Source organism: Lissotriton helveticus, chromosome 1_1 (genome assembly GCF_964261635.1).
Source record: "Lissotriton helveticus chromosome 1_1, aLisHel1.1, whole genome shotgun sequence".
NCBI lineage: Eukaryota > Metazoa > Chordata > Amphibia > Caudata > Salamandridae > Lissotriton > Lissotriton helveticus.
This window is the reverse complement of record NC_136057.1, coordinates 896,131,958-896,157,403: the sequence shown is the minus strand read 5'-3', so window position 1 is coordinate 896,157,403 and position 25,446 is coordinate 896,131,958. Positions and strand designations below refer to the sequence as shown.

The 25,446-nt window shown below is 46.0% G+C and overlaps 1 protein-coding gene across 2 annotated transcripts in view; it reads right to left on the bottom strand.

Moving 5' to 3' along the window:
* The window catches only part of CCDC38 (coiled-coil domain containing 38), a 2,097,275-nt gene that overhangs the window by 1,812,965 nt on the left and 258,864 nt on the right, over positions 1-25,446 (bottom strand). For both annotated transcript variants that reach the window (XM_078675825.1, XM_078675815.1), the window contains exon 4: positions 12,719-12,786. In XM_078675825.1, coding sequence (XP_078531951.1) covers positions 12,719-12,786 — 68 coding nt within the window. The remainder of the gene's footprint in view (positions 1-12,718; positions 12,787-25,446) is intronic.

The window sequence follows — 25,446 nt, the reverse complement described above, 5'->3', positions numbered from 1 at the left end:
CAGGATGATTCGATCCTCCCAATCTCCAGTCGCTTGGTCCCATTGATCCTCCACCGACTCTTGTAGAGGCCGCATCCTCAACCTGGCGTTCGGTATTAGGAAGATGCAGGACGCCATGGAGCCCAACAGAGACGCTACGTCTCGCACCTTTGGACGAGGAACCTGAAGTAACTTTTTGCATTTTTGTCCCCTGGAAGAAAGTCTCTCTTGCGAAGGAAACGCTCTTCCTAACTTTGTGTCTAGAACTGCTCCCAGATAGTGGATAGTTTGTGTGGGCTGCAGGATCGATTTTTCTGAGTTTACATGGAGGCCGAGCCTGTGTAGCTGTTGGAGACACAGGTGACAGTCTTTGGTGGCTTGTCGAGGCGACGGACTCTTCAGGAGCCAGTCGTCTAGATATGGGTACACAAAGAGACCTTTTTTGTGTAGACACGCCGCTACCACTGCCATGCACTTGGTGAAGACCCTTGGTGCGGATTTGAGTCCGAAAGGAAGCACTTTGAACTGGTAATGCTTGGACCCTACCAGGAACCTCAAGTACTTTCGATGACCTGGTGTAATAGGAATGTGGAAGTACGCGTCTTGTAAATCCACCGAACACATCCAATCTCCGATCTGTAGATGAGGACATATTTGGTGGAGTGCCAACATGCGAAACTTCTCTTTGACCACCACTTTGTTGAGGAGTCGAAGATCCAAAATTGGTCTGAATTTGCCTTCTTGGTCTTTTTTTGGGGACAAGGAAATATCTTGAGTACACTCCTTTCCCCCTTTGGGATAGGGGTACCACTTCGATTGCGTTTTTCTTTAAGAGGACGCTCACTTCCTTTTTGAGGAGCTCTAGTTGGTACGAGCGAGACTTTTTTGGAGGAGCCGGTTGTGGTTTCTTCCTGAAACGTAGCGCATATCCATTGCGCAGTATATTCAGCACCCACCGATCTTTCGTGATGCTGACCCACTCTGCCAGATGTTGTGCAGCACTTCCTCCCACTGGAGTGGGTAACGGCGTCAGAGGAAGCCACTGCTCAGGCCTTGCCTCCTCTAGGTGTGGTAGAGGACTGATGATGTCCGCCTCTACCTCTGCTTGACCTTCCTCCTCTGCATTGTGGCTTTCCTTGCGGCTTGTTTTGAGACCATTGAGGGGTTTGAACCCTCTGTTGGCCTCCCCGGTTCTTGTTGGTCTTGAAGCGTCGTTTGAACGGTGCTTTCTGTTTTTCCAGACCTACTGCCTTTACTGTGTCTAACTCAGTCTTCATACGGGCCATTTCCTGATCGGCATGCTCCCCGAAGAGTGAAGATCCGGAAAAAAGGCAGATTGAGGATGCGCTGCTGGGCATCTGGTTTGAGCCCAGTTAAACGCAGCCAAGAGGATCTCCTCGCACATATCCCATGTGAGTAGTTATGTCCAGCTAGAAGGGCGTTATCTGCTGATGAACTAATCATTTGGTTTGCCACCAAACAGCCCTCCGTCACGGTCTCCTCAAAGTCCTTCTGGTCCTCCTTGGGCAATTTCCCTTTGAATCGTTCCATGGAGTCCCATAGGGCTCTATCGTACCTTCCCAGAAGGGCTGATGCACTAGAGACTTTCAGGGATGAAGCTGCTGTGCTGCATACCTTGCGTCCCCAAGAATCTTGCGTCTTGCTGTCTTTGTCAGGAGGAACTGACGAAGAAGGAGCGACTGTGTGATTCTTCCTAGCTGAAGCTGCAATAACTGAGTCCGCCGCAGGCTCACCTTTAACAAAGATAGGATCTGAGTCAGCCGGCCTATATTTTTTCTGGATACGTGCCGGTACTGCCCTGATCGTTGCTGGCGTGAGGAAAACCTCTTTGATTGGGTCCATTATTCCTGGAACTAATGGGAGCAACGGCCGTGTACATGATTTGTGATGAAGAGTCTCAAAAATCACAGTAGTGGACACCTCTGGCGTGGTCATTTCTATATTCAGCTTGTGAGCACCCCTTTGCAAAACGTCCAGATACGTGTTGACGTCGTCAAGAGGGGAAGCTCTTGAGCGAGGGCTGTCTGCCAGCGTCGGAGAGTAGTCCCCTTTAGAAGATCTAGGCGAAGATGGAGGGGAGGATGATGGAGTTCTTCTTCTCCTGTGGTGAAAATGCTCCTTCCTCACCGGTGATCTCCTAGGTCGTTCCTCCCTTCGAGGAGAACGTGATACCCTCTGATGTACTGGAGATCTCGATCTCTCAGTCCGTACCTCCTTTCTCGGTGTTCGAGATTTGGGTTGCTCCCTCCTTGGCGATCGGGAGACCCTAGGGGCATGCGACCTGTCCGCTCTTCTCTCTAGTGAGCGTGATTGGTGAATGGCAGGACTCTGTCCATCTGCCTCTTCTGCTTGCTGAAGAGGAGACCCGTGGACTGGACTCAAGTACCTTTGAAGTCTCTCCGGTGCCTTAGAATCCTTCCAATTACTCAAAGGAGCATACCATCTTGGCGAGAGTCTTATATGTGAAGTGTAACCCCGCTGGGGATTCTTCTGAACCGGACTCCTACTCCTAGAAGATGACCCCGTTGAACCCGAGGCACTTGAGGAGGAATGGAGTGAAGCAGATTGTGTCACTAGGACTGTCGAAGGCACCGAAGGAGATCTCCGTCTCACCGGTGTTGGAGGACGTCTCAAAAGCCTTTCCCTCGACGTCGAACGCCTCTGCGGCGTCGACGGGGTGATATGCTTTGACGATGATCTGTGGTCCCTCGACGACGATCGGCGATGATGCACCGACGGCGGAGTCTTCTCCCTCGACGCCGAACGGTGTTGTCCTGCCGTCGACGGAGGTCTCGACGTCGAACGGCGTTGTCCTGCCGTCGACGGAGGTATCGACGTCGAACGGCATAGCACTGCCGTCGACGGAGCTCTCGACGTCGGCCGACGTTGATCTGTCGGCGACGGAGATGTCATCGACCTGGCATGTGGCGACGGCGGAGGATCGGACATCCTCGACGACGAACGCCGACGTGCCTTCTATGATCCCTTCCTCGACGACGATCGTCCGAGGGGGCTCTTGCTCCTCGACGCCTCCGTGGAGACGTCGGCGGAGGTGTCACACTCTTCGAAGCCTGTCGACGTCGAGACGACGGCGAGTGTGATCTGTCTCTCGACGCCGACCGTCGCCTGGTTGACGGCGGCGGAGTTGACTTATGTCTTGACGTCGAACCTCTCGTCAACGGCGATCTCGTGGCTTCTCTCGACGCCGATCGTCGCCTAGTTGACGACGGCGGAGCTTTCTTCGACGACGGCGAACCTCTTTTCGACGACGATTTCCTCATCGACGCCGACGGAGCTTTTTCTCTCGAACTGTCCATCAGATGTCGTTTTTTCAGCGCCGAGCCCGGTGCTGAGGTTGATGGACGCTCTGACTTGCCTTTGGAGGGAGTTCTGGGTCTCTTTGAACTCTTCCGCTCTGCAGATCTTCCTCTCATGGATCTCTGGGCCAGACCATAGAGCCTGTTCCTCTCTCTGTCTTTAAGAGTTCTGTCAGACAGATTTTTACAATGAGAACAGTCTTTAGGATCATGATCCTCTGGCAAGCATAAAATACAGACCTCATGAGAGTCCGTTTTTGCCTTCTTGTGGCCACAAGAAGGGCAATCATCAAATAATGAGGGCATCCTGAAAGGAAAACCTCACAAAAAATTGACTGCTAAGCAGTTATTTACTTGACTCTGATGTGAAAAGTCAAAGTAAATCAAAAAATTGTTCTTTTGAAGATTTTCTGACTGAAAAAGGCAGAAAAATGTGGAGCTGAGTATCCAGGGTCCTTCCTGAAGGAGCCGGAAAGAACAACTGACCTAACTGTAACCCCTGAGGCATGATGGGAAGCTAGGGGCAGAGGTGCCTTAAAGGCACAGCGTCAGTTTTAGTGCATTCAGCTACAGGTTAGCTTTTCAGTCTTTTTAGACTGGGGATTTGCAATGCAGCCTGGGAGCTGTATATGTTTACAGTGTGTTATGAGAATTTCTACTGTTTTTTAAGCATTAAAACAGTTTCTAAACAAGCATTGGTGTTGTTTCTCATGTTTCTAATGCAAAATACACTGTGTGGTGGAAATTCTTCACAGCATATTACAGCTCTGTTGTTTTATTTGGCTGCAATTGCTTATTTTTATATATATATATATTTATATATATATGTCTATATATATGTGGGGCACATATAATATATTGTTTCCGGGGTCCCGCGCATGGGCGGGAATATTCTAATGCTTATGACTATTGATGAGGATCCCCTGGAAGAGAACCAGGTTTTCAATGCTTTCCTGAAAGAAGTTTCTTGGGAAAGCGAACGTAAAAAAGGGGGGAGATTATTCCAGGCCCTAGCGCCCAAAACAAAAAGGGATTTACCACCCTTTGTAACCAATTTAAACCGAGGCAGAGTGAGTAGGTTTTGACTTGCGGACCTCAGGCAGCGCGTCGGGTGATATCTCTTAAACCCGTTACATATGTATTTTGGACCTCGTTGGTGAAATGCCCTGAAGGTAATTAAAAGAATTTTAAACAAAATTCTTTTACCTATTGGCAGCCAATGAAGAGTGTTGAGTGCTGCTGAGGCTGAAGACCTACGAGGCCAGCGCAGTACTAGGCGGGCCACCGCATTTTGGACCATTTGTAACCTATGGAGAATGATCTTATTAACTCCAGCATACAGTCCGTTACAATAATCTAGCCTAGAACTTATTAGGGCCACAGCGACTGTTTTCCTCGCCGGTAACGGGAGTAGATCGAAAAACGTCCTCAGTGCTTTTATGATCTGAAAGCACATCACTGCCATAGCTTGAGGTTTAAAAGATAATTGATCGTCAAACTTGATACCCAAATTGCGGGCAGAAGTAATTGTATTGGGAGGAGCATATGCCTCCACTGGCCAACACGTTTTTGGGGAAAACAAGTTATGACTCCCGACTGGTAAAATTTCTGTTTTTCCGGCGTTGCACTTTAAATGGTTGCAGGACATCCATTTAAAAACTGCTGCCAAGCATTCCCTAAGATTTTCCTCGGCACCTAGCCGTTCCCTGTCCAGCACCAGTATAAGCTGAGTATCGTCAGCATATGAGATAGAACTGATCTGGAATGACGCGATCAGTTTCACTAGGGGTACCATGTACAGATTAAAAAGTACAGGACTCAAGCTTGAGCCCTGAGGGACCCCTGCGCTGACGTTTTTAACCTCAGATTGATATTGGCCTAGCACTGTGACTTGGCGTCTGTTGCTGAGGAAATTCCTAAGCCACGCCAAGACCTGTCCTCCTACCCCTGCGGCAGCCAACCGGTCCACTAGGATGTTATGTGAGACCGTATCGAAGGCTGCCGACAGGTCAAGTAGGATAAGGACAGCCTTCTTTCCTTGATCCATTGCCGCCCGTAGGGTCTCTGCGGTAAAGAGCAGGGCCGTCTCGGTAGAATGTTCTGACCGGAATCCTGACTGATTAGGATGGAGATTGTTGTTCTTCTCCAAAAAGTTAGTCAGTTGACTATTGACGAACTTTTCAGTCAGTTTAAACAGGACAGGTAGCAAGGAAATAGGGCGCAGATTGGAAAGGGTGGTTGGATCAGCAAGTGCCTTTTTTTGGAGAGGCTTGACAGCTGCAAGCTTCCACTCTTTAGGTATGCTTGACGTAGTTAGAGAGGAATTAATAATCCTATTAATTATAGGATTAACCATCTCTACTAAAATATGCAACGCCGGAGGGGGACAGGGATCAAGAGGGGATCCCGATTTGCAAGCCAAGATTGCCTTGAAGGTTTCTTCAAGAGATACTGGAGCGAATTTCTCAAAGCAGTGATAGGCCATTGACTCCACTATCTGTTCAGCATCCGCGGTCACGGTTGCTCCTGATGGAAAGGTATTCACGATGGCAAGGATCTTATTATCAAAATAATCAGATATCGCGTTACAGAGCTCTTGAGATGGAGGAATCTCTTGCGATAGAGCTGATGGATTCATAAAATCCTTAACGATCTTGAAAATTGCTTTTTGTTCCTGGCCTGCCATGGATAAGTCCTGTAGATAGTGAGTTTAATACCATTCCGCCCCCACACCTGCATTTAAATTGTGCCCCCACCGCCTCTTAAGACGGAGTAAACTGTGTTCTTCTTAGCTGCTCGTGACGTTTTTCGCCGCCATCTTAGGTGTGGCCGGGACCTCCTGTGTGACATCCGCCTGAGCGCTCTAGTGCTCAGGCAGTTGACCAGGTGAGCCCTTACTTAAGGCGAACATTTTACTCAACTCGCCCTAGGGAAAGGTTGTATCCGCATTTTGCTGCGCTTTACATTTACCAGTATTACTATTGGCATGCAATAGGGCTTTGCAGCGCTATATTTTAAAATTACCGCGTTTTTCATTTTTGTTATTTTTAATTTGCTTTTCCCTTGATTTTAAATAATACCATTCCGCCCACACACCTGCATTTAAATTGTGCCCCCACCGCCTCTTAAGACAGAGTAAACTGTGTTCTTCTTAGCTGTTCGTGACGTTTTTCGCCACCATCTTAGGTGTGGCCGGGACCTCCTGTGTGACATCCGCCTGAGCGCTCTAGTGCTCAGGCAGTTGACCAGGTGAGCCCTTACTTAAGGCGAACATTTTACTCAACTCGCCCTAGGGAAAGGTTGTATCCACATTTTGCTGCGCTTTACATTTACCAGTATTACTATTGGCATGCAATAGGGCTTTGCAGCGCTATATTTTAAAATTACTGCGTTTTTCATTTTTGTTATTTTTAATTTGCTTTTCCCTTGATTTTAAATAATACCATTCCGCCCACACACCTGCATTTAAATTGTGCCCCCACCGCCTCTTAAGACGGAGTAAACTGCGTTCTTCTTAGCTGCTCGTGACGTTTTTCGCCGCCATCTTAGGTGTGGCCGGGACCTCCTGTGTGACATCCGCCTGAGCGCTTTAGTGCTCAGGCAGTTGACCAGGTGAGCCCTTACTTAAGGCGAACATTTTACTCAACTCGCCCTAGGGAAAGGTTGTATCCGCATTTTGCTGCGCTTTACATTTACCAGTATTACTATTGGCATGCAATAGGGCTTTGCAGCGCTATATTTTAAAATTACCGCGTTTTTCATTTTTGTTATTTTTAATTTGCTTTTCCCTTGATTTTAAATAATACCATTCCGCCCACACACCTGCATTTAAATTGTGCCCCCACCGCCTCTTAAGATGGAGTAAACTGTGTTCTTCTTAGCTGCTCGTGACGTTTTTCGCCGCCATCTTAGGTGTGGCCGGGACCTCCTGTGTGACATCCGCCTGAGCGCTCTAGTGCTCAGGCAGTTGACCAGGTGAGCCCTTACTTAAGGCGAACATTTTACTCAACTCGCCCTAGGGAAAGGTTGTATCCGCATTTTGCTGCGCTTTACATTTACCAGTACTACTATTGGCATTCAATAGGGCTTTGCAGCGCTATATTTTAAAATTACCGCGTTTTTCATTTTTGTTATTTTTAATTTGCTTTTCCCTTGATTTTAAATAATACCATTCCGCCCACACACCTGCATTTAAATTGTGCCCCCACCGCCTCTTAAGACGGAGTAAACTGTGTTCTTCTTAGCTGCTCGTGACGTTTTTCGCCGCCATCTTAGGTGTGGCCGGGACCTCCTGTGTGACATCCGCCTGAGCGCTCTAGTGCTCAGGCACTTGACCAGGTGAGCCCTTACTTAAGGCGAACATTTTACTCAACTCGCCCTAGGGAAGGGTTGTATCCGCATTTTGCTGCGCTTTACATTTACCAGTATTACTATTGGCATGCAATAGGGCTTTGCAGCGCTATATTTTAAAATTACCGCGTTTTTCATTTTTGTTATTTTTAATTTGCTTTTCCCTTGATTTTAAATAATACCATTCCGCCCACACACCTGCATTTAAATTGTGCCCCCACCGCCTCTTAAGATGGAGTAAACTGTGTTCTTCTTAGCTGCTCGTGACGTTTTTCGCCGCCATCTTAGGTGTGGCCGGGACCTCCTGTGTGACATCCGCCTGAGCGCTCTAGTGCTCAGGCAGTTGACCAGGTGAGCCCTTACTTAAGGCAAACATTTTACTCAACTCGCCCTAGGGAAAGGTTGTATCCGCATTTTGCTGCGCTTTACATTTACCAGTATTACTATTGGCATGCAATAGGGCTTTGCAGCGCTATATTTTAAAATTACCGCGTTTTTCATTTTTGTTATTTTTAATTTGCTTTTCCCTTGATTTTAAATAATACCATTCCGCCCACACACCTGCATTTAAATTGTGCCCCCACCGCCTCTTAAGACGGAGTAAACTGTGTTCTTCTTAGCTGCTCGTGACGTTTTTCGCCGCCATCTTAGGTGTGGCCGGGACCTCCTGTGTGACATCCGCCTGAGCGCTCTAGTGCTCAGGCAGTTGACCAGGTGAGCCCTTACTTAATCCTCACCCCTCCCGCGCAGCGGTAACGCGCAGCGGACGCACCTGACTCGCGCCTGAGTTGAGCCAGAGTCTGCCCGTCTGCGCCCGTCAGCGCTAAGGAGGCGTGAGAGGCGGGAGACTCTGTGGGTTTATTGTCGCTAATGTACAAACTTAATTCAGGTATGTCGAGGGATTTTTTATTGTCCCATAAAGGACCTCAGGCCCACTGTAATGGTGTGCTCCCCCCTGAAAATTGGTATGGCCCTGCTTGCTGCACTCATTGTCGGATGACGCTGACACCTGATTCCCCTATGAAAGCATTCTTAGAATCCTCTATTGTACGGGGGAGATTAATTAATGCACGATCCTTATCCAAGAACGCCCAGAATATCTATGATCTTATTGTTGAAAACCACCTGGATTGGCTTCTGGTGACAGAAACATGGTTAAAGCCCTGGTGTAATCCCGATCTAGCTATAGCTCTCCCACATAATTTTCTTATCCAACGTATGGATAGACTTGAACAGCGGGGAGGGGGCCTCGCCATCATCTACCGCAACACCCTTAAGTGTTCCTCTCAAGAACTGACGGATATTAAGGAAGCAGAGGCATTAGCGTTCTCTTTGGAGATTCATGACACCTTTGTATTCTCTGGGGCGCTTATCTATCGCCCCCCGGGGCCACCATCGAAGATTTTGGAAACAGTGGGTGATGCCCTGAGTGAATTAGCACTCAGATTTTCCCAATTTTCTATTTTAGGTGACCTAAACTTGCACCTTGAATCCCTTACTGAACCTGGAGTGGGTTGTTTTATGGATATTATTGATGTCTTAGGACTCACAATTGTGAACCAGGAACCCACCCATCAAGCGGGGCATCTGCTGGATTGCATTTGCTCAAACTCAACCAACTTGAGAGTTAAATCTCCTATCCCCCAAACTTGGACGGATCATTTCTTCATTCCTTTTAATATTGCATGGGACCTGAAAGCTATCACTAATTCTACGACGCGCACAAATAAACTTAAGTCCAAACCTTTCCCTAATTGGAAATTACTGGCCACTAGACCTGATGTAATTGATATGTTAAAAGATAGTATACCTGCTTTAACCGATTTCACCCCAGCTGACGACCAAAGTTTCTGTGACTGGATCGCCAAAGCGGGAACCCTGCTAAGCTCCCCTGGAAACAACAACTTTAAAACCATCAAGTCTAAAAAGAATGCTCCTTGGTTCTCAATGACTTTGAAACTTGAGCTAGGTGAGGTCAGAGTACTGGAACGGAGGTGGCGTCGAAATTATGATGCCTCCGCCCGTAACATCTATAAGGCAGCGCGACGGAAGTATCATGCAGGGATAAAATCTGCAAAAAAACCCCACTATCTACAGGCCTTATCCATGGCAGGCCAGGAACAAAAAGCAATTTTCAAGATCGTTAAGGATTTTATGAATTGTTTAACTGCACGTATTTTGTTATAGGTAGTTACTCCAAAAATACGCGGTGGCACCCCTCCAGCAACATCCTCACCACTGGGTTCCTAAATAGAACAGGTAACTTCAAATGTTATGAATAAAACGTGGTCAGTATCTTAACAAGTAAACAGATGAAGTCTGGCCATTTGAGTGCTTAGTCACTTTGCATAACTTTATGTCCCTTCACAGAAAGGAACGTGATACTAAATGGACTATATCAGAGTCTTTATCCATTGAGATACACCAACTAAACTACCTCCAATTAAGACGAGAGGGCCAATCAATTCCCGCAGGTATGCTTATTAAGCGATTTAGCCCCAGCTATCTGAGAGTGATAGGTAGTCACTCTAAACTGTTTACCCACTTGTCATACCCAACATAACTCGAATGTGTAAGCTATTTAAGTATAATAATGCCCTCTATCGTAAAATATGTCATTAATGATTATGGTGAAAACATGAAGTACCTCATTGAAAAATAAAGAAAGTGTCTTTTTTTAAAAAAAATTATACATTTTTGTTACGAATGTTTCTAATTGTATGTTTTCTTTGCATAGAACTGTTTTGTCCTGATGAAGGTGATATCATAATACACCGAAACGCTGCGTCGACAACCTTTGATAATTGGACATCTTTGACAATTGTGATTTTTTTAATTGCATATATTGTGAATAACATGACCCTGTATGATTTTATATGTGTATAAGGATTAACCTTTTCCTTAAACAAAAAAGACCTAGAAATTATTCTAACATATGGCATTTTATTGATGTGAATTATTTGTGATTTTATTGATTTGTAATAAACTGTTTATTTTTTAATATACCATATAATGCTTTTTTACATTTGTATCTTCGCCATTTCCTTTACTGTGTAATTATGAATTTGTTTTTACATAGTTGGCATTCTGAGTTATGAGGGTAGTACTGTAAAGGGTCCCAAGAGTTGGACTCACTGGACTTGTTAAATTCCTTAATTGCTTCTCTCCTAGTCCCTTATTGAATCTATAAGGAGTCCTCCCTTCCTTTTATTACTGTGCCAGCAATCCGTCATCTATTATTGCCCAGCACTAGACCCAGGCGAACGTACCCATTACAGGTGCCAATAGCACGCACATGTATGCTAAGGAAGCCCATCTACTCTCCACTACTCCCACTGACAGGACTGCCCAGAAGTGAGAGATATTACACAGCCCGGGTTTTGCAGGTATGGACAGATTACTCGCTAACCTAGTTGAATCCCTATTCGAGGACGGATAATTACGTCCATACACGCCTTTAATGGAGGAATATGATCTCCCCCGAGGGCAATTCCTGCCTCGTAGACAAATTATCGCCAGCTGCCGCCCACTCTAGAACCATCGCCAGCTGCCGCCCACTCTTGAACCTAATTGAAGTGGAGCCCGCGAACACACAATTCTACAACATAGGTGCGGGCAGACACTTAATCACATGGCTCTACAAAGCCGCCCAAGACCTCTGGACTCACTGCGACAGACATGGGAAGAGGAAATAGGACAATAGGACAACCATTGCATGATAAAGAGTGGGAACAAGCAATACAATACCCCAAAATGTATCCAGAAATACATACAATTTTACATCCTACATAGAGCATATTTAATGCCTGAGCGCCTCCAACGATATTATCCAGACACTCAGTTCCTGTGTCTCTGTTGCTGGGCCCCCGAGGCAGATTTTCAACATATGTTTTGGAATTGCCCCACATTGCAATCATACTGGAGCTAAATCCATGAGGCATTGCAGAAAACCACGGGTCTACCGGACATGAACACATGGGAAGCATGCGCATTTGGAGTATTCTGGCGACGGAAGACACACAAGGTACAGACATGCTTCATGTCCCTGTCAATACTGATGGCTAAGAGAGGACTAGCCATGTGCAGGGGATCTCCGGTGGGACAACCAGTTGCAGCCTGAGTAGGAGCAATGGATAAATGGGGTGCAGCAGAGGAGAAAGCAATTAGAAGTGAATAGGTGAGGCACATAAACATCACATATCCATGGAATGGGCACAACTCCTACATCAATTCAAACAACATACAATAAGAGATGAACCACCCGTGGCATCCCAGACCCAAATAGCTCAAGCGACCTAGAGCACGCCCAGAGAAACACACAGAGCGACCAGTCAGTCCCACACTAGGAACATCACACAATGGCCTACACAAACACCGGGGTCTCGGGAAAAACCAGTAGAAGGTGTCACAAACCCCGCACACGCCTAAACACAGATCGCCAACATCATAATAGCCCATAAGTCAAACGCTCCCGCCTGAGTACAACACACACACCCCCAAAGTCAACCCCAGTTAGACCCAAAAGTTAGCAGTTCTGAAAGTACACCAGTAGTTCTCAGACCAGGGCATACGGGAAGAATGCGCATCGCAAGCCCACACAGACACAATCCCCACACTAGGCGTAAACTGTATTAACTGTATTACCACACGTAAACAGCCAATGCAGAAATGTGTAACAAGTATGTAACAAACGTGATGCAAAAAATGTACACATATGTTGTGTATAAAAAATAAAAAATGTCAATAAAAACATGTTGAAAAAAACAACAACAGTGCAGGGTATCCTCAAGCCTCATATCCCGGTACAACTGCTCTTAACTAGACCAAAAATAGTGTAAGCTCTAAATTGAAGAAAGGTATTTGTTGACATCCAGGAAGACATATCAAAATGTTCAATGTGATGGAACACATTATTAACTGTAGGTGACTATATATGCTCCAAATGAAAATAATTTATTAGAAAGGGGCTGGTGCCTTTCCTGCATTGATCACAGTTAAATGACTAACCGTATGTATCTTTCAAATTGTAAGGAACATTTGTTGTACAATACCTGTGCCAGAAACATCTGTCTCTTCTTAGCGATGTATTCTCGCAGCGATTCTTTTTCAGTACGACAACCTTTAAAAGGACAAAATTGGTTTTGTAATGTACTAAAGAGTATGTTTTTTTTACCATGTTCATCAAGAAGGCTCAAGGGATAAAGGTAAAGCAAGTTCATTGCTAGTCATGTTTAATAATTTCTCAAAGCTTTCATTTTATGATCTTCTAAAGAATTAAAGTTAAAAAGGACAGTACGGAAAAGTGATGAATACATTTTGACCACCCAAATCTTTAAAAGTTTTCAATCCCATTTGAGAAAAGTGCCATCATTTCATGTAGCAACTTTTATTGCTACTTTTGATGCTACTTTTATTCATAAATATATTGTATCAATCACATTTAAATACACCACTCACAATGCAGAAATGTGTTAGTACATAAACAGTTAAATGTGTTACTTTTAAAAGATATAAAAAGAGAGGTTGAGGCAAAACCCTACCGTGCGATAAATAATTAAACACTTATAAGTGCACAGAAACAAAAGTTCACCCCTTTCAACTTTCAATGGAAGAAATTTCCAACATGAATCAATTAATATGGTTCAGCTCCCATTTCGTGTGAAAGACCGTATTATTTATAGCCCATGATCATTCAACACATGGTATATACAGTTAAGAAAATTCATATTCTTCAGTAAGTATATTTTGATGACAATTCTTTATTGTTTTTCAAATTCTTCTTCCTTTACAATTGAAAGCCACAGTAGCCAATGGATTTCATCCTAAGGGACTTCCTCAGGGCTACAGAATACATATAAATGCAAAGAAAAACTATTTACAATATGTACAAACAATTCTGATCATACAATACATTAAGCAAATAACAGTTAAGAACACATTATATTATAAGACTGTAAATTGTATATTCCACATCATGATCACTGACAGCATGGTTGCATTGATGTAAGCAATAATTGACTGTACTAATTCTGGTTTGAGCATCATGATTTGATGTGAGCAATAATTAGCTATGATCATTTCAGTTTGAACATCATGGTTTGTATCATGTCATCCTCTATTAGTTAAAATTATGAACTATGTGGTGCCTAATCCTATAAATATTTTCAGTGTTTTTTATATATAAAAAGGATTCATCAACTAGATTTATTTATGCTACATGGATGGAGACAATTCCAGTTTCATAATTATGGATGTCTACATACCTTCATTTAAAGCTGTTCTTATTAAGCAAATAAATTAACATATGTTTTATCAATTTTCATGAAAGATGACTGATTTCTTAGATCCTATAGAAAGTTAAAGAAGGCGTTGTTGAGAATTCATCAGTTAAGTTGTGTTAATACAAACTCGCCACTTCAGGAGAGCATACAATGAAAGAAGAAATGACAAAGTGAGGATTACATTTTTTTTTATATTCATACCTGTGGTGCATTCGCATTCTATGTTGTCAAAGGCCATTTTTGCATCTACAGATAACAGTATTGCCTGCTCCATTTGGGGTGAATAGGTCATATGGAGGATGCCAAAAAGACTTCTGTGTGGCATGAAACCAGATTGGTCAGGGTTTATGATCAAGGTGATAACCTGACAAAGCCTGGTGGACAGGACTTTGGCCAAAGCCTTGACCTCCACATTCAATTAAGAGACTAGTCTGTAAGAACCGTAGTCTGATTGGGGCTTCCCCTTTTTATGTAGGACTACTATGGACGCGGTATGCTGATCTTCTGGCAGGAAACCCTTCTCATGCGCCGCCTTAAACTTGTACAGCATGAGCTGAGAAAGTTTGTTGGATAGTCCCTTATAAAGTTCCACTGGTAATCCATTCAGTCCCACCGCCTTCCCAGATTGTAAACTCTGCAGACCCACTGCCAATTCCTCCACCATCAGGTCTGCCTCTAGCCTCGTAAGTATCTGAAGTGAAATACTTCTCAGGAAGTCTACACAGTCCTCCGCAGTTCTACTTGTGACCAAGCTGTATGGGTCCTCGTAGTAGGTCACAAAGGTTGGCGCTTTAGCAATGCTGGACGTCTGCGGGACACCTGTTTTATCTGGTATCTCTAAAACACAAGAGCGGTCCCTATATCTCTTATCTAGCCAGGCCAATAATAAACTAGCCTTATCTCCCACATTGTAAAGGCGATGCTTGAGTCGCCAATATGTGGCTCCTTGCTGCGTTTTCCGCTTAGGTGCGGATGTCTTGCTGGCGTAGATGCAGCTGAAGGCAAAGGCCTGGAGTCCCCTCGTGATCTCTAGAGCAGCTATGTCCCTCTCAATTGCCTCAACCTATAATTTAGTTTATTTTTCTACCTTCCTATCAATGCCTGTGCCTGCACGTGTATTACTGCATTATATGCCTCCCATAGGGTGCAAGCCGACCTAACCAATCCCTGATTTTATTGAAAGTAAAATCTGTATGGGCCCTAAGCTTTCCTTTCACACTTTTCTCTTTGAGGTACCAGGGGTCTATTCTGGGGGCTAGCATGATGTCTTATCTAGGCCCTTCCATCAGTATTCCCACAGGGAAGTGATCTGATATTCCGCGTGGGTGGTATGTTGCTGCCCTAAAGCTACTCACTTGGGCATGGTGGGTGAAGATTTAGGGGCCGATTATGATCGCGGACGGACTTGAGTCCGTCCGCGATCACCGAGGATGAGGGAACGTCCGCATGGGCTGCGGCGTTCCCTCCTGTGCTATTAGGATGTGACCGCCACCCCGGCGGTCACATCCTCTATTTTTAACATTGCGGCGGGTGCAGCTTCAAGCTGCACCCGCAGCAATGTTAAAAATGCACGCATTGCATTTGTATGTAGAAAGTGTCGCTTTCTGCATACAAATGCAGGGGGGTACCATAGGTACCCCCCATGTGCACCCCCCACCCACCCTTCACCTAGGGGGCCCGCAACGGGCCCCTGCTGTGAAGATCCGTATGCTTTTCAACGGCGGTAAACCCGCCGCGGAAAAGCATATCTTGGCAACAATCCTAATATGGCGGACGGTGTCTGAGAGACGGAAAAGCGGCGGACGGAAACCAGGACCCACCAGCCATCCTAATGTGGCGGTGGGTCTTTGGTGAGTCCGCTGCGGTTTTTCCGCATCCTCCGTCCCGGAGGATGCGGAAATTCCGCAATTATAATAGGCCCCATAGTCTGGGCAGGAGAAGCTGCTATGTGCATATGAGAAGTAGGTATACTGCCGTTGCTGAGGATTGTGTTCCCGCCACAGGTCCACCAACCCTAGTGCCGAAACAAATGACTGTAAGTGTCTCTCCTCCCTGTGCCACTGCACTGGTCATTCTATTCATTACCAGCTCTATGACCTCATTCATATCCCCTCCCAGAATAAAGGTACCCGTTGGCATGGGCAGGAGAAAAGTACTAATGCTCAGCAGAGTGGCACTGTGTGCCAAGGAGGGATGTATAGAGCGCAGATGTTTAGGGTGATACCCTCTCATGTGCTGGACACATCCAAGAACCAACCATGGGGGTCATGCCATGTACGGTGAAGACTAAAGAGCAAGGATTTTTTAACCAATATGCCTGTACCCCGAGAGTCGGTGGTGTAACCTTCATGAGCCTATAGCTTGTGGCCAAAGCGATCAAGGGCTTTATAATGGCTCCCCCGAAAATGGCTCTCATGAAACAACACAAAATTAGGGCAATGCCTGTGCAGGTATTGGAGTATTAATGTGCATTTTATCTTGTTCCCCAATCCATTGACATTGCATGACCAAATAGTCCGCTCCCTGTGGCCCGCCATTGGAACGCCACTGTGGTTTGGGTAGGTATTAGGTTTCCGAATAGTGCTCTGCTGTGCTGAGTCTCAAACTGGAACTTACAAAGTAATACCTTGGGCTTCGTCCTACTGTTTGAGATTAATCCCTGCGATGAGCAAATCAAGTATCAATGAAAAGCATGCAAAACAGATCCTCTACCTGCGCCACTACATCATGAGTCTAAAACCATCCATAAACCCCAACTTGCAGAGTGCCAGTTGCCCAAAATGTAGCATCTTAGAGAGTGGGAGAGCTACTACCGTCATACTTATGTGGTTCAGAATAATCATGCTAACATATTGCGTCCCCAACACTTTAAATTTACAACCTTGAAAAGCAATACCTCTGAGCCTACGGGGCGCACAGACCATAATATCACAGCACGGGCACCAGCAACCGTACGGGCACGAAGCCAAGCGGTCCCAGTCACGTCATGCCTACAGCACTGGCTGAGTGCCGCAGCCCACAGCAGATTATGTGTGGTGACCGGGGCACGCGGGCCAGCAGCATCCGCTACTCCTACCCTTCAGGGACTCGACAGTCCAGGAACCTCCCTTGAGGGTCGCCTCTGTCCCACTGCTACCGCACTTTCCGCAGCCGCTAGCAACAAGCGAGGCATCCACTGGGTTGGATCCGCCTTCTGACCGAGCCCTGAACCCCGTTCACTGCTTCAGGCTCGGATCACTTCCGCCGGCAAACCCATGCTTCCTTAGACAGCAGGGCAGCTCGCTTTACATTAATGGGGTCAGAGAAGGTCGGGAAGCCTCCCCATGTTGCACAGGTTTCAGGGGAGTCTCTAGGGGCACAAAGGTATTGGCATACGTTGGAGGGTTATCAGATTGTGGGGGATTAATCACTGACGGCCTCCAAGTCTACTCAGTATGCAGCCATATTCGTTGGTGGTTAGTCAAGCCCCCCCACCAGGGTAATGTCCATCAAAGCTAGGGGTGCCGCAAAAGCTTGTTGTTCTCAAAATTGGGTCAAGGTTCGAAAATGTTTGTGAAGCACTGCCCCAGAGCTAAACGTCTTCAGACTTTCCTAAGTACCATTCTGGTTAATGCACTGGGCATGCTGAAACATATGTGGAAACTCTGATTGGTGGAACTTAAACAAAGGAGCAGGACATCAAAAGGCACATTTTGCTCATAAACCACATCACTCTAATGGTGACAGGTTCTCAGTTATTCTGGAAGTAGTCAGTAAGTATCTGATGTATGTCTTTTCGGAAGGTCGGCTCTTGCAGTGATTCTGCCCAAAGTCTTTGGTTGGGTAACTTGGGCGTAACATGCTGCCAAATTTATAACTAGTCAGGGCTGGGGAAGATTGGTCTGACAGCAGTCTGCCCAGATAATATGGGTCAGAGTAGAGGTTGGCTATGGCATGGGTCATGAACATATAGTCACTCCAGCTAACTGAGCTGTGTAGGGGAGAGACAAATTAATAGATATTATACTTGAAGCGACGTTTTCTTACATTTGTTGAAAAAAATCCAACGTATCCATCTTTTCCTATAATTCAATGGTTTAGCGAGGGGCCGTACCCATCTCAGGTGGTAGGCTATTCAGTTCTCCAGATATTATTTGAAGTCACCTGTCCATAGAACTGGAGCATTCAAACAAGAGGATACAAAATCTTGCACAATTAGTAAGAACATTGGGTGAGGGGCTCTAGGAGCATACATAATAAGTCATATTTTCTGACTGTCATACTTTGCCTCGATTCACACTTTCCATCAACATCAAACATATTAAAATACAACAAACAAAAACTCGGGGAATATACAGGACCGAAGCACATGATGTGTGCCATGGCCTGCCTGATATCAGTCCCCTTAGTATGGGATACATTCTATTCCAAATTCAGTGTTTTGTGGTATATAAATAAATAATACCGGATCTAGGTTTTACTGGACATAGTAATAACAGATAGCTCAATAAATAAGAGTCAAGATTCGAGGTAGTAGGAGTTTGCAGGTTTAATACAGCATAAAGGACAGGAACAGGACAACCTGCACAGGAATGGGATGGCAGCGCTGCCGGGGGCAGGATCAGGATCGGCGTAACATTTTAATAACAGTACACAAGTATATATATACTAAAACAATTGCATTACAATACATACGATAGGCGGAGCAGTGGGTGTGGTCAATAGCAGTCGCGAAAGATAAGGGTGAAAGTAGGTGTAACAAGAGGCGTGTACATAGACATGTGATGTAAACGTAACAGAATATGTCATGAATGGGGCGGAAACATGGAGGGGGCTACCTAAGGAGCCGGGACCTCTAACCTAATGGTGCGCGCAAACTGACAATGACGTGTTACTAGGAGAAGCTGGGGGCTATGAACTCTGTGCTAGGAGTAGAGACTGAAGTCTGGAGAGTCAGGGCGACATGTACCTAAACCCTATCTAGTATCTGATGTTTAGAGGACATGTTGATATAAACTAAGAGTCAGGAGGGGAGAGGCTAACAGACTCTAAGACTGGAGCATGCATTATTCTACATGTAGTGCGTGTTGAGGAATATTAAATGACCATTAAATACAGTATTTCTCTTACATGGAGACGTAAAGGCTAGACTGTGACGGAAACTATTGATGCGATTCAGTAGCTTAGGAATGCAGAGAAGGAGGGCTGGACTGATAACTAGAATCATAACATACTCTTGGCAGACTAACAGGCAGAGTCAGGCTGAGCCGGGCACTGTGAGGCAGGAAGTAAGTGAAGGGTCGAGGATACAGGTGGGGGCTGTATCGCTCCTCAGCGAGGGTTCAGGAGACAGGAGCTGAATCTGGTGTCCGGGCCTTTTTGAGGCCTAGAAACGGGGACTTTTCAATGAAATAACGTGTACACTGAGAAACGTGGCAACGTAACTTTACATAGGCCTGATATTCATAGCTTTCACGAGAACTGGAAACTGGCATACTAGAGATGGACACAACTATAATTGCGTCTTTAATCAAACATGGGGAATACATATGCATATTAATCATGCACACATAACATAAGATGGAGGACACGTAGGGACACAGAACATGGCAAAATTTACTTTTCCACATTCCCTCCTTGTCACTACGTTTCCATCAGGAAACATCAATATTCATGATACCATCTATCATTTCATACAGTATCATTTGCTCGTCTCGAATTTTCTTGGAACTGGATTTAGAACGGGACTTAGGACTAGGAATACAAGAGGTAGCACAAATGCCGCAAATCGCAGGGCCACATTGTATACAGAGGCAGCAACTGAATATGATCGCTACTGCAATACCCAGAAATGACAATACTTTCCATCCCCAGGCGGAAATTATATTCCAGAACCAACCGGACCATGTCCAGGTGCCTGGATCTTGGTGTAACATATGGGCAATTTTATGGAGTCTGGTTATAGCTGAATAAACAGACGGCGCGTTATTAGGAATGAAAATGCAGCAACTAGATCCGATGACTCTACAGGCCCCGCCCCTATCGGCCAGTATGACGTCAAGGACGAGACGATTCTGGAGCACGACAATTCTCATAAAGGATTGTTCTTCGGTTAAGTTACTTAGAGCAGAAGTAGTCTCGATCACTACTGCTTCAAGTGTTCTGGTTAATCTACGTATCAGTTTACTATTCACGACAGTACCTAAGTAGGGGAAGACACCTTTATTGATATCTATGTATTGTTCTAGAGCAGTTTCAGTATAATCGACAATCGGGAAATTTCTCTTGTGTCTAGTATGTACTAGGAGGGAATTCCTATGATAGTCAGGTGGGGCTAGGAAAACTGGTGGCAGTAGGAAGGCAATGTAACAGGTTCCCTCCCAATCGAGGGGCAGACGAACATATGCGGTCTGACCACAAACAAAATAAGAATGACGTGAAGCTTTAAAAATAGATTTCCTACTGTCACTATACTTGACAATAGTAGTACAATCACTATGGCCTACATGTACGGAACCATTCTTTCGGACACATAATTCGCCTTTAACTGGTAGTACTGACATAGCAGGTAAGTCTGGAGTAGTGTCAGACTGAACATTCAGGACCATGAAATTCGAAGAATAATTACCTAAATTATAAACTTCATTTTCTAGATCTAACCCTGTTCTGTGGGGAAGACCTTGCTTGTCTGGAAAACATGTACTGTTAAGAAAAGACATATCTGTTGAGGATGACGTTAACGTGGACCATGCTCCACATGAACCATTATGTGAAAATGGATAAGGAAAGAGTGGCAGAACTCCCTTCGGTGTCTGGAAAGGGGGGAGTCGACCACACACCCAACAATTAGTGGCATTGCTGGTCTGGTGTGAATAATGTAACATGCGGATGAAGGAGTTATTACGCATAGCAAGACGATAAGAAAGTTCATGAGGAGGCAGATCACTAAACGTGTGCTCTACTGTAACATTATTTACAACAAGGGGTGGTGATGGACAGAGTCTCTGAATTAAGCAGAGTACTCTCACCCAGTCAAGAGATCAGGGCTAGATCCAACACCGTTTTTTCGCTCATTGCACCATCCCAGTTTCAGAACCTGGCTGTATGCAAATTAGTCTGTCCCTGGCCCAGTGCATCGTGGGAACAGGGCAGACCAGACTACAAAAGCCAAATCTTACACTGGGAAGGAAACAAGCTTCCGGGGACCGGTTTCTGGCATTTCAGCCGTCTTCGGCCCGGCTTGCTTGAATCCTGATGGTGCAATGAGCAAGGGACTCACATCTGAGTATACCCTTCCACGCTTAGGGTGGACAAAATTATTTACAACAAGGGGTGGTGATGGACAGAGTCTCTGAATTAAGCAGAGTACTCTCACCCAGTCAAGAGATCAGGGCTAGATCCAACACCGTTTTTTAGCTCATTGCACCATCCCAGTTTCAGAACCTGGCTGTATGCAAATTAGTCTGTCCCTGGCCCAGTGCATCGTGGGAACAGGGCAGACCAGACTACAAAAGCCAAATCTTACACTGGGAAGGAAACAAGCTTCCGGGGACCGGTTTCTGGCATTTCAGCCGTCTTCGGCCCGGCTTGCTTGAATCCTGATGGTGCAATGAGCAAGGGACTCACATCTGAGTATACCCTTCCACGCTTAGGGTGGACAAAATTATTTACAACAAGGGGTGGTGATGGACAGAGTCTCTGAATTAAGCAGAGTACTCTCACCCAGTCAAGAGATCAGGGCTAGATCCAACACCGTTTTTTAGCTCATTGCACCATCCCAGTTTCAGAACCTGGCTGTATGCAAATTAGTCTGTCCCTGGCCCAGTGCATCGTGGGAACAGGGCAGACCAGACTACAAAAGCCAAATCTTACACTGGGAAGGAAACAAGCTTCCGGGGACCGGTTTCTGGCATTTCAGCCGTCTTCGGCCCGGCTTGCTTGAATCCTGATGGTGCAATGAGCAAGGGACTCACATCTGAGTATACCCTTCCACGCTTAGGGTGGACAAAATTATTTACAACAAGGGGTGGTGATGGACAGAGTCTCTGAATTAAGCAGAGTACTCTCACCCAGTCAAGAGATCAGGGCTAGATCCAACACCGTTTTTTAGCTCATTGCACCATCCCAGTTTCAGAACCTGGCTGTATGCAAATTAGTCTGTCCCTGGCCCAGTGCATCGTGGGAACAGGGCAGACCAGACTACAAAAGCCAAATCTTACACTGGGAAGGAAACAAGCTTCCGGGGACCGGTTTCTGGCATTTCAGCCGTCTTCGGCCCGGCTTGCTTGAATCCTGATGGTGCAATGAGCAAGGGACTCACATCTGAGTATACCCTTCCACGCTTAGGGTGGACAAAATTATTTACAACAAGGGGTGGTGATGGACAGAGTCTCTGAATTAAGCAGAGTACTCTCACCCAGTCAAGAGATCAGGGCTAGATCCAACACCGTTTTTTAGCTCATTGCACCATCCCAGTTTCAGAACCTGGCTGTATGCAAATTAGTCTGTCCCTGGCCCAGTGCATCGTGGGAACAGGGCAGACCAGACTACAAAAGCCAAATCTTACACTGGGAAGGAAACAAGCTTCCGGGGACCGGTTTCTGGCATTTCAGCCGTCTTCGGCCCGGCTTGCTTGAATCCTGATGGTGCAATGAGCAAGGGACTCACATCTGAGTATACCCTTCCACGCTTAGGGTGGACAAAATTATTTACAACAAGGGGTGGTGATGGACAGAGTCTCTGAATTAAGCAGAGTACTCTCACCCAGTCAAGAGATCAGGGCTAGATCCAACACCGTTTTTTAGCTCATTGCACCATCCCAGTTTCAGAACCTGGCTGTATGCAAATTAGTCTGTCCCTGGCCCAGTGCATCGTGGGAACAGGGCAGACCAGACTACAAAAGCCAAATCTTACACTGGGAAGGAAACAAGCTTCCGGGGACCGGTTTCTGGCATTTCAGCCGTCTTCGGCCCGGCTTGCTTGAATCCTGATGGTGCAATGAGCAAGGGACTCACATCTGAGTATACCCTTCCACGCTTAGGGTGGACAAAATTATTTACAACAAGGGGTGGTGATGGACAGAGTCTCTGAATTAAGCAGAGTACTCTCACCCAGTCAAGAGATCAGGGCTAGATCCAACACCGTTTTTTAGCTCATTGCACCATCCCAGTTTCAGAACCTGGCTGTATGCAAATTAGTCTGTCCCTGGCCCAGTGCATCGTGGGAACAGGGCAGACCAGACTACAAAAGCCAAATCTTACACTGGGAAGGAAACAAGCTTCCGGGGACCGGTTTCTGGCATTTCAGCCGTCTTCGGCCCGGCTTGCTTGAATCCTGATGGTGCAATGAGCAAGGGACTCACATCTGAGTATACCCTTCCACGCTTAGGGTGGACAAAATTATTTACAACAAGGGGTGGTGATGGACAGAGTCTCTGAATTAAGCAGAGTACTCTCACCCAGTCAAGAGATCAGGGCTAGATCCAACACCGTTTTTTAGCTCATTGCACCATCCCAGTTTCAGAACCTGGCTGTATGCAAATTAGTCTGTCCCTGGCCCAGTGCATCGTGGGAACAGGGCAGACCAGACTACAAAAGCCAAATCTTACACTGGGAAGGAAACAAGCTTCCGGGGACCGGTTTCTGGCATTTCAGCCGTCTTCGGCCCGGCTTGCTTGAATCCTGATGGTGCAATGAGCAAGGGACTCACATCTGAGTATACCCTTCCACGCTTAGGGTGGACAAAATTATTTACAACAAGGGGTGGTGATGGACAGAGTCTCTGAATTAAGCAGAGTACTCTCACCCAGTCAAGAGATCAGGGCTAGATCCAACACCGTTTTTTAGCTCATTGCACCATCCCAGTTTCAGAACCTGGCTGTATGCAAATTAGTCTGTCCCTGGCCCAGTGCATCGTGGGAACAGGGCAGACCAGACTACAAAAGCCAAATCTTACACTGGGAAGGAAACAAGCTTCCGGGGACCGGTTTCTGGCATTTCAGCCGTCTTCGGCCCGGCTTGCTTGAATCCTGATGGTGCAATGAGCAAGGGACTCACATCTGAGTATACCCTTCCACGCTTAGGGTGGACAAAATTATTTACAACAAGGGGTGGTGATGGACAGAGTCTCTGAATTAAGCAGAGTACTCTCACCCAGTCAAGAGATCAGGGCTAGATCCAACACCGTTTTTTAGCTCATTGCACCAAGCCGGGCCGAAGAGGCTGAAATGCCAGAAACCGGTCCCCGGTAGCTTGTTTCCTTTCCAGTGTAAGAATTGGCTTTGTAGTTTGGTTTGCCCTGTTCCCATCATGCACTGGGACAGGAACAGACTAATTTGCATACAGCCAGGTTCTGAAACTGGGATGATGCAGTGAGCTAAAAAACGGTGTTGGATCTAGCCCTGATCTCTTGACTGGGTGAGTGTTTTCTGCTTAATTCAGAGACTCTGTCCATCACCACCCCTTGTTGTAAATTATTTTGTCCACCCTAAGCGTGGAAGGGTATGCTCAGACATGAGTCCCTTGCTCACTGCACCATCAGGATTCAAGCAAGCCGGGCCGAAGAGGCTGAAATGCCAGAAACCGGTCCCCGGTAGCTTGTTTCCTTTCCAGTGTAAGAATTGGCTTTGTAGTTTGGTTTGCCCTGTTCCCATCATGCACTGGGACAGGAACAGACTAATTTGCATACAGCCAGGTTCTGAAACTGGGATGATGCAGTGAGCTAAAAAACGGTGTTGGATCTAGCCCTGATCTCTTGACTGGGTGAGAGTTTTCTGCTTAATTCAGAGACTCTGTCCATCACCACCCCTTGTTGTAAATTATTTTGTCCACCCTAAGCGTGGAAGGGTATGCTCAGACATGAGTCCCTTGCTCACTGCACCATCAGGATTCAAGCAAGCCGGGCCGAAGAGGCTGAAATGCCAGAAACCGGTCCCCGGTAGCTTGTTTCCTTTCCAGTGTAAGAATTGGCTTTGTAGTTTGGTTTGCCCTGTTCCCATCATGCACTGGGACAGGAACAGACTAATTTGCATACAGCCAGGTTCTGAAACTGGGATGATGCAGTGAGCTAAAAAACGGTGTTGGATCTAGCCCTGATCTCTTGACTGGGTGAGAGTTTTCTGCTTAATTCAGAGACTCTGTCCATCACCACCCCTTGTTGTAAATTATTTTGTCCACCCTAAGCGTGGAAGGGTATGCTCAGACATGAGTCCCTTGCTCACTGCACCATCAGGATTCAAGCAAGCCGGGCCGAAGAGGCTGAAATGCCAGAAACCGGTCCCCGGTAGCTTGTTTCCTTTCCAGTGTAAGAATTGGCTTTGTAGTTTGGTTTGCCCTGTTCCCATCATGCACTGGGACAGGAACAGACTAATTTGCATACAGCCAGGTTCTGAAACTGGGATGATGCAGTGAGCGAAAAAACGGTGTTGGATCTAGCCCTGATCTCTTGACTGGGTGAGAGTTTTCTGCTTAATTCAGAGACTCTGTCCATCACCACCCCTTGTTGTAAACTACTGTAACATT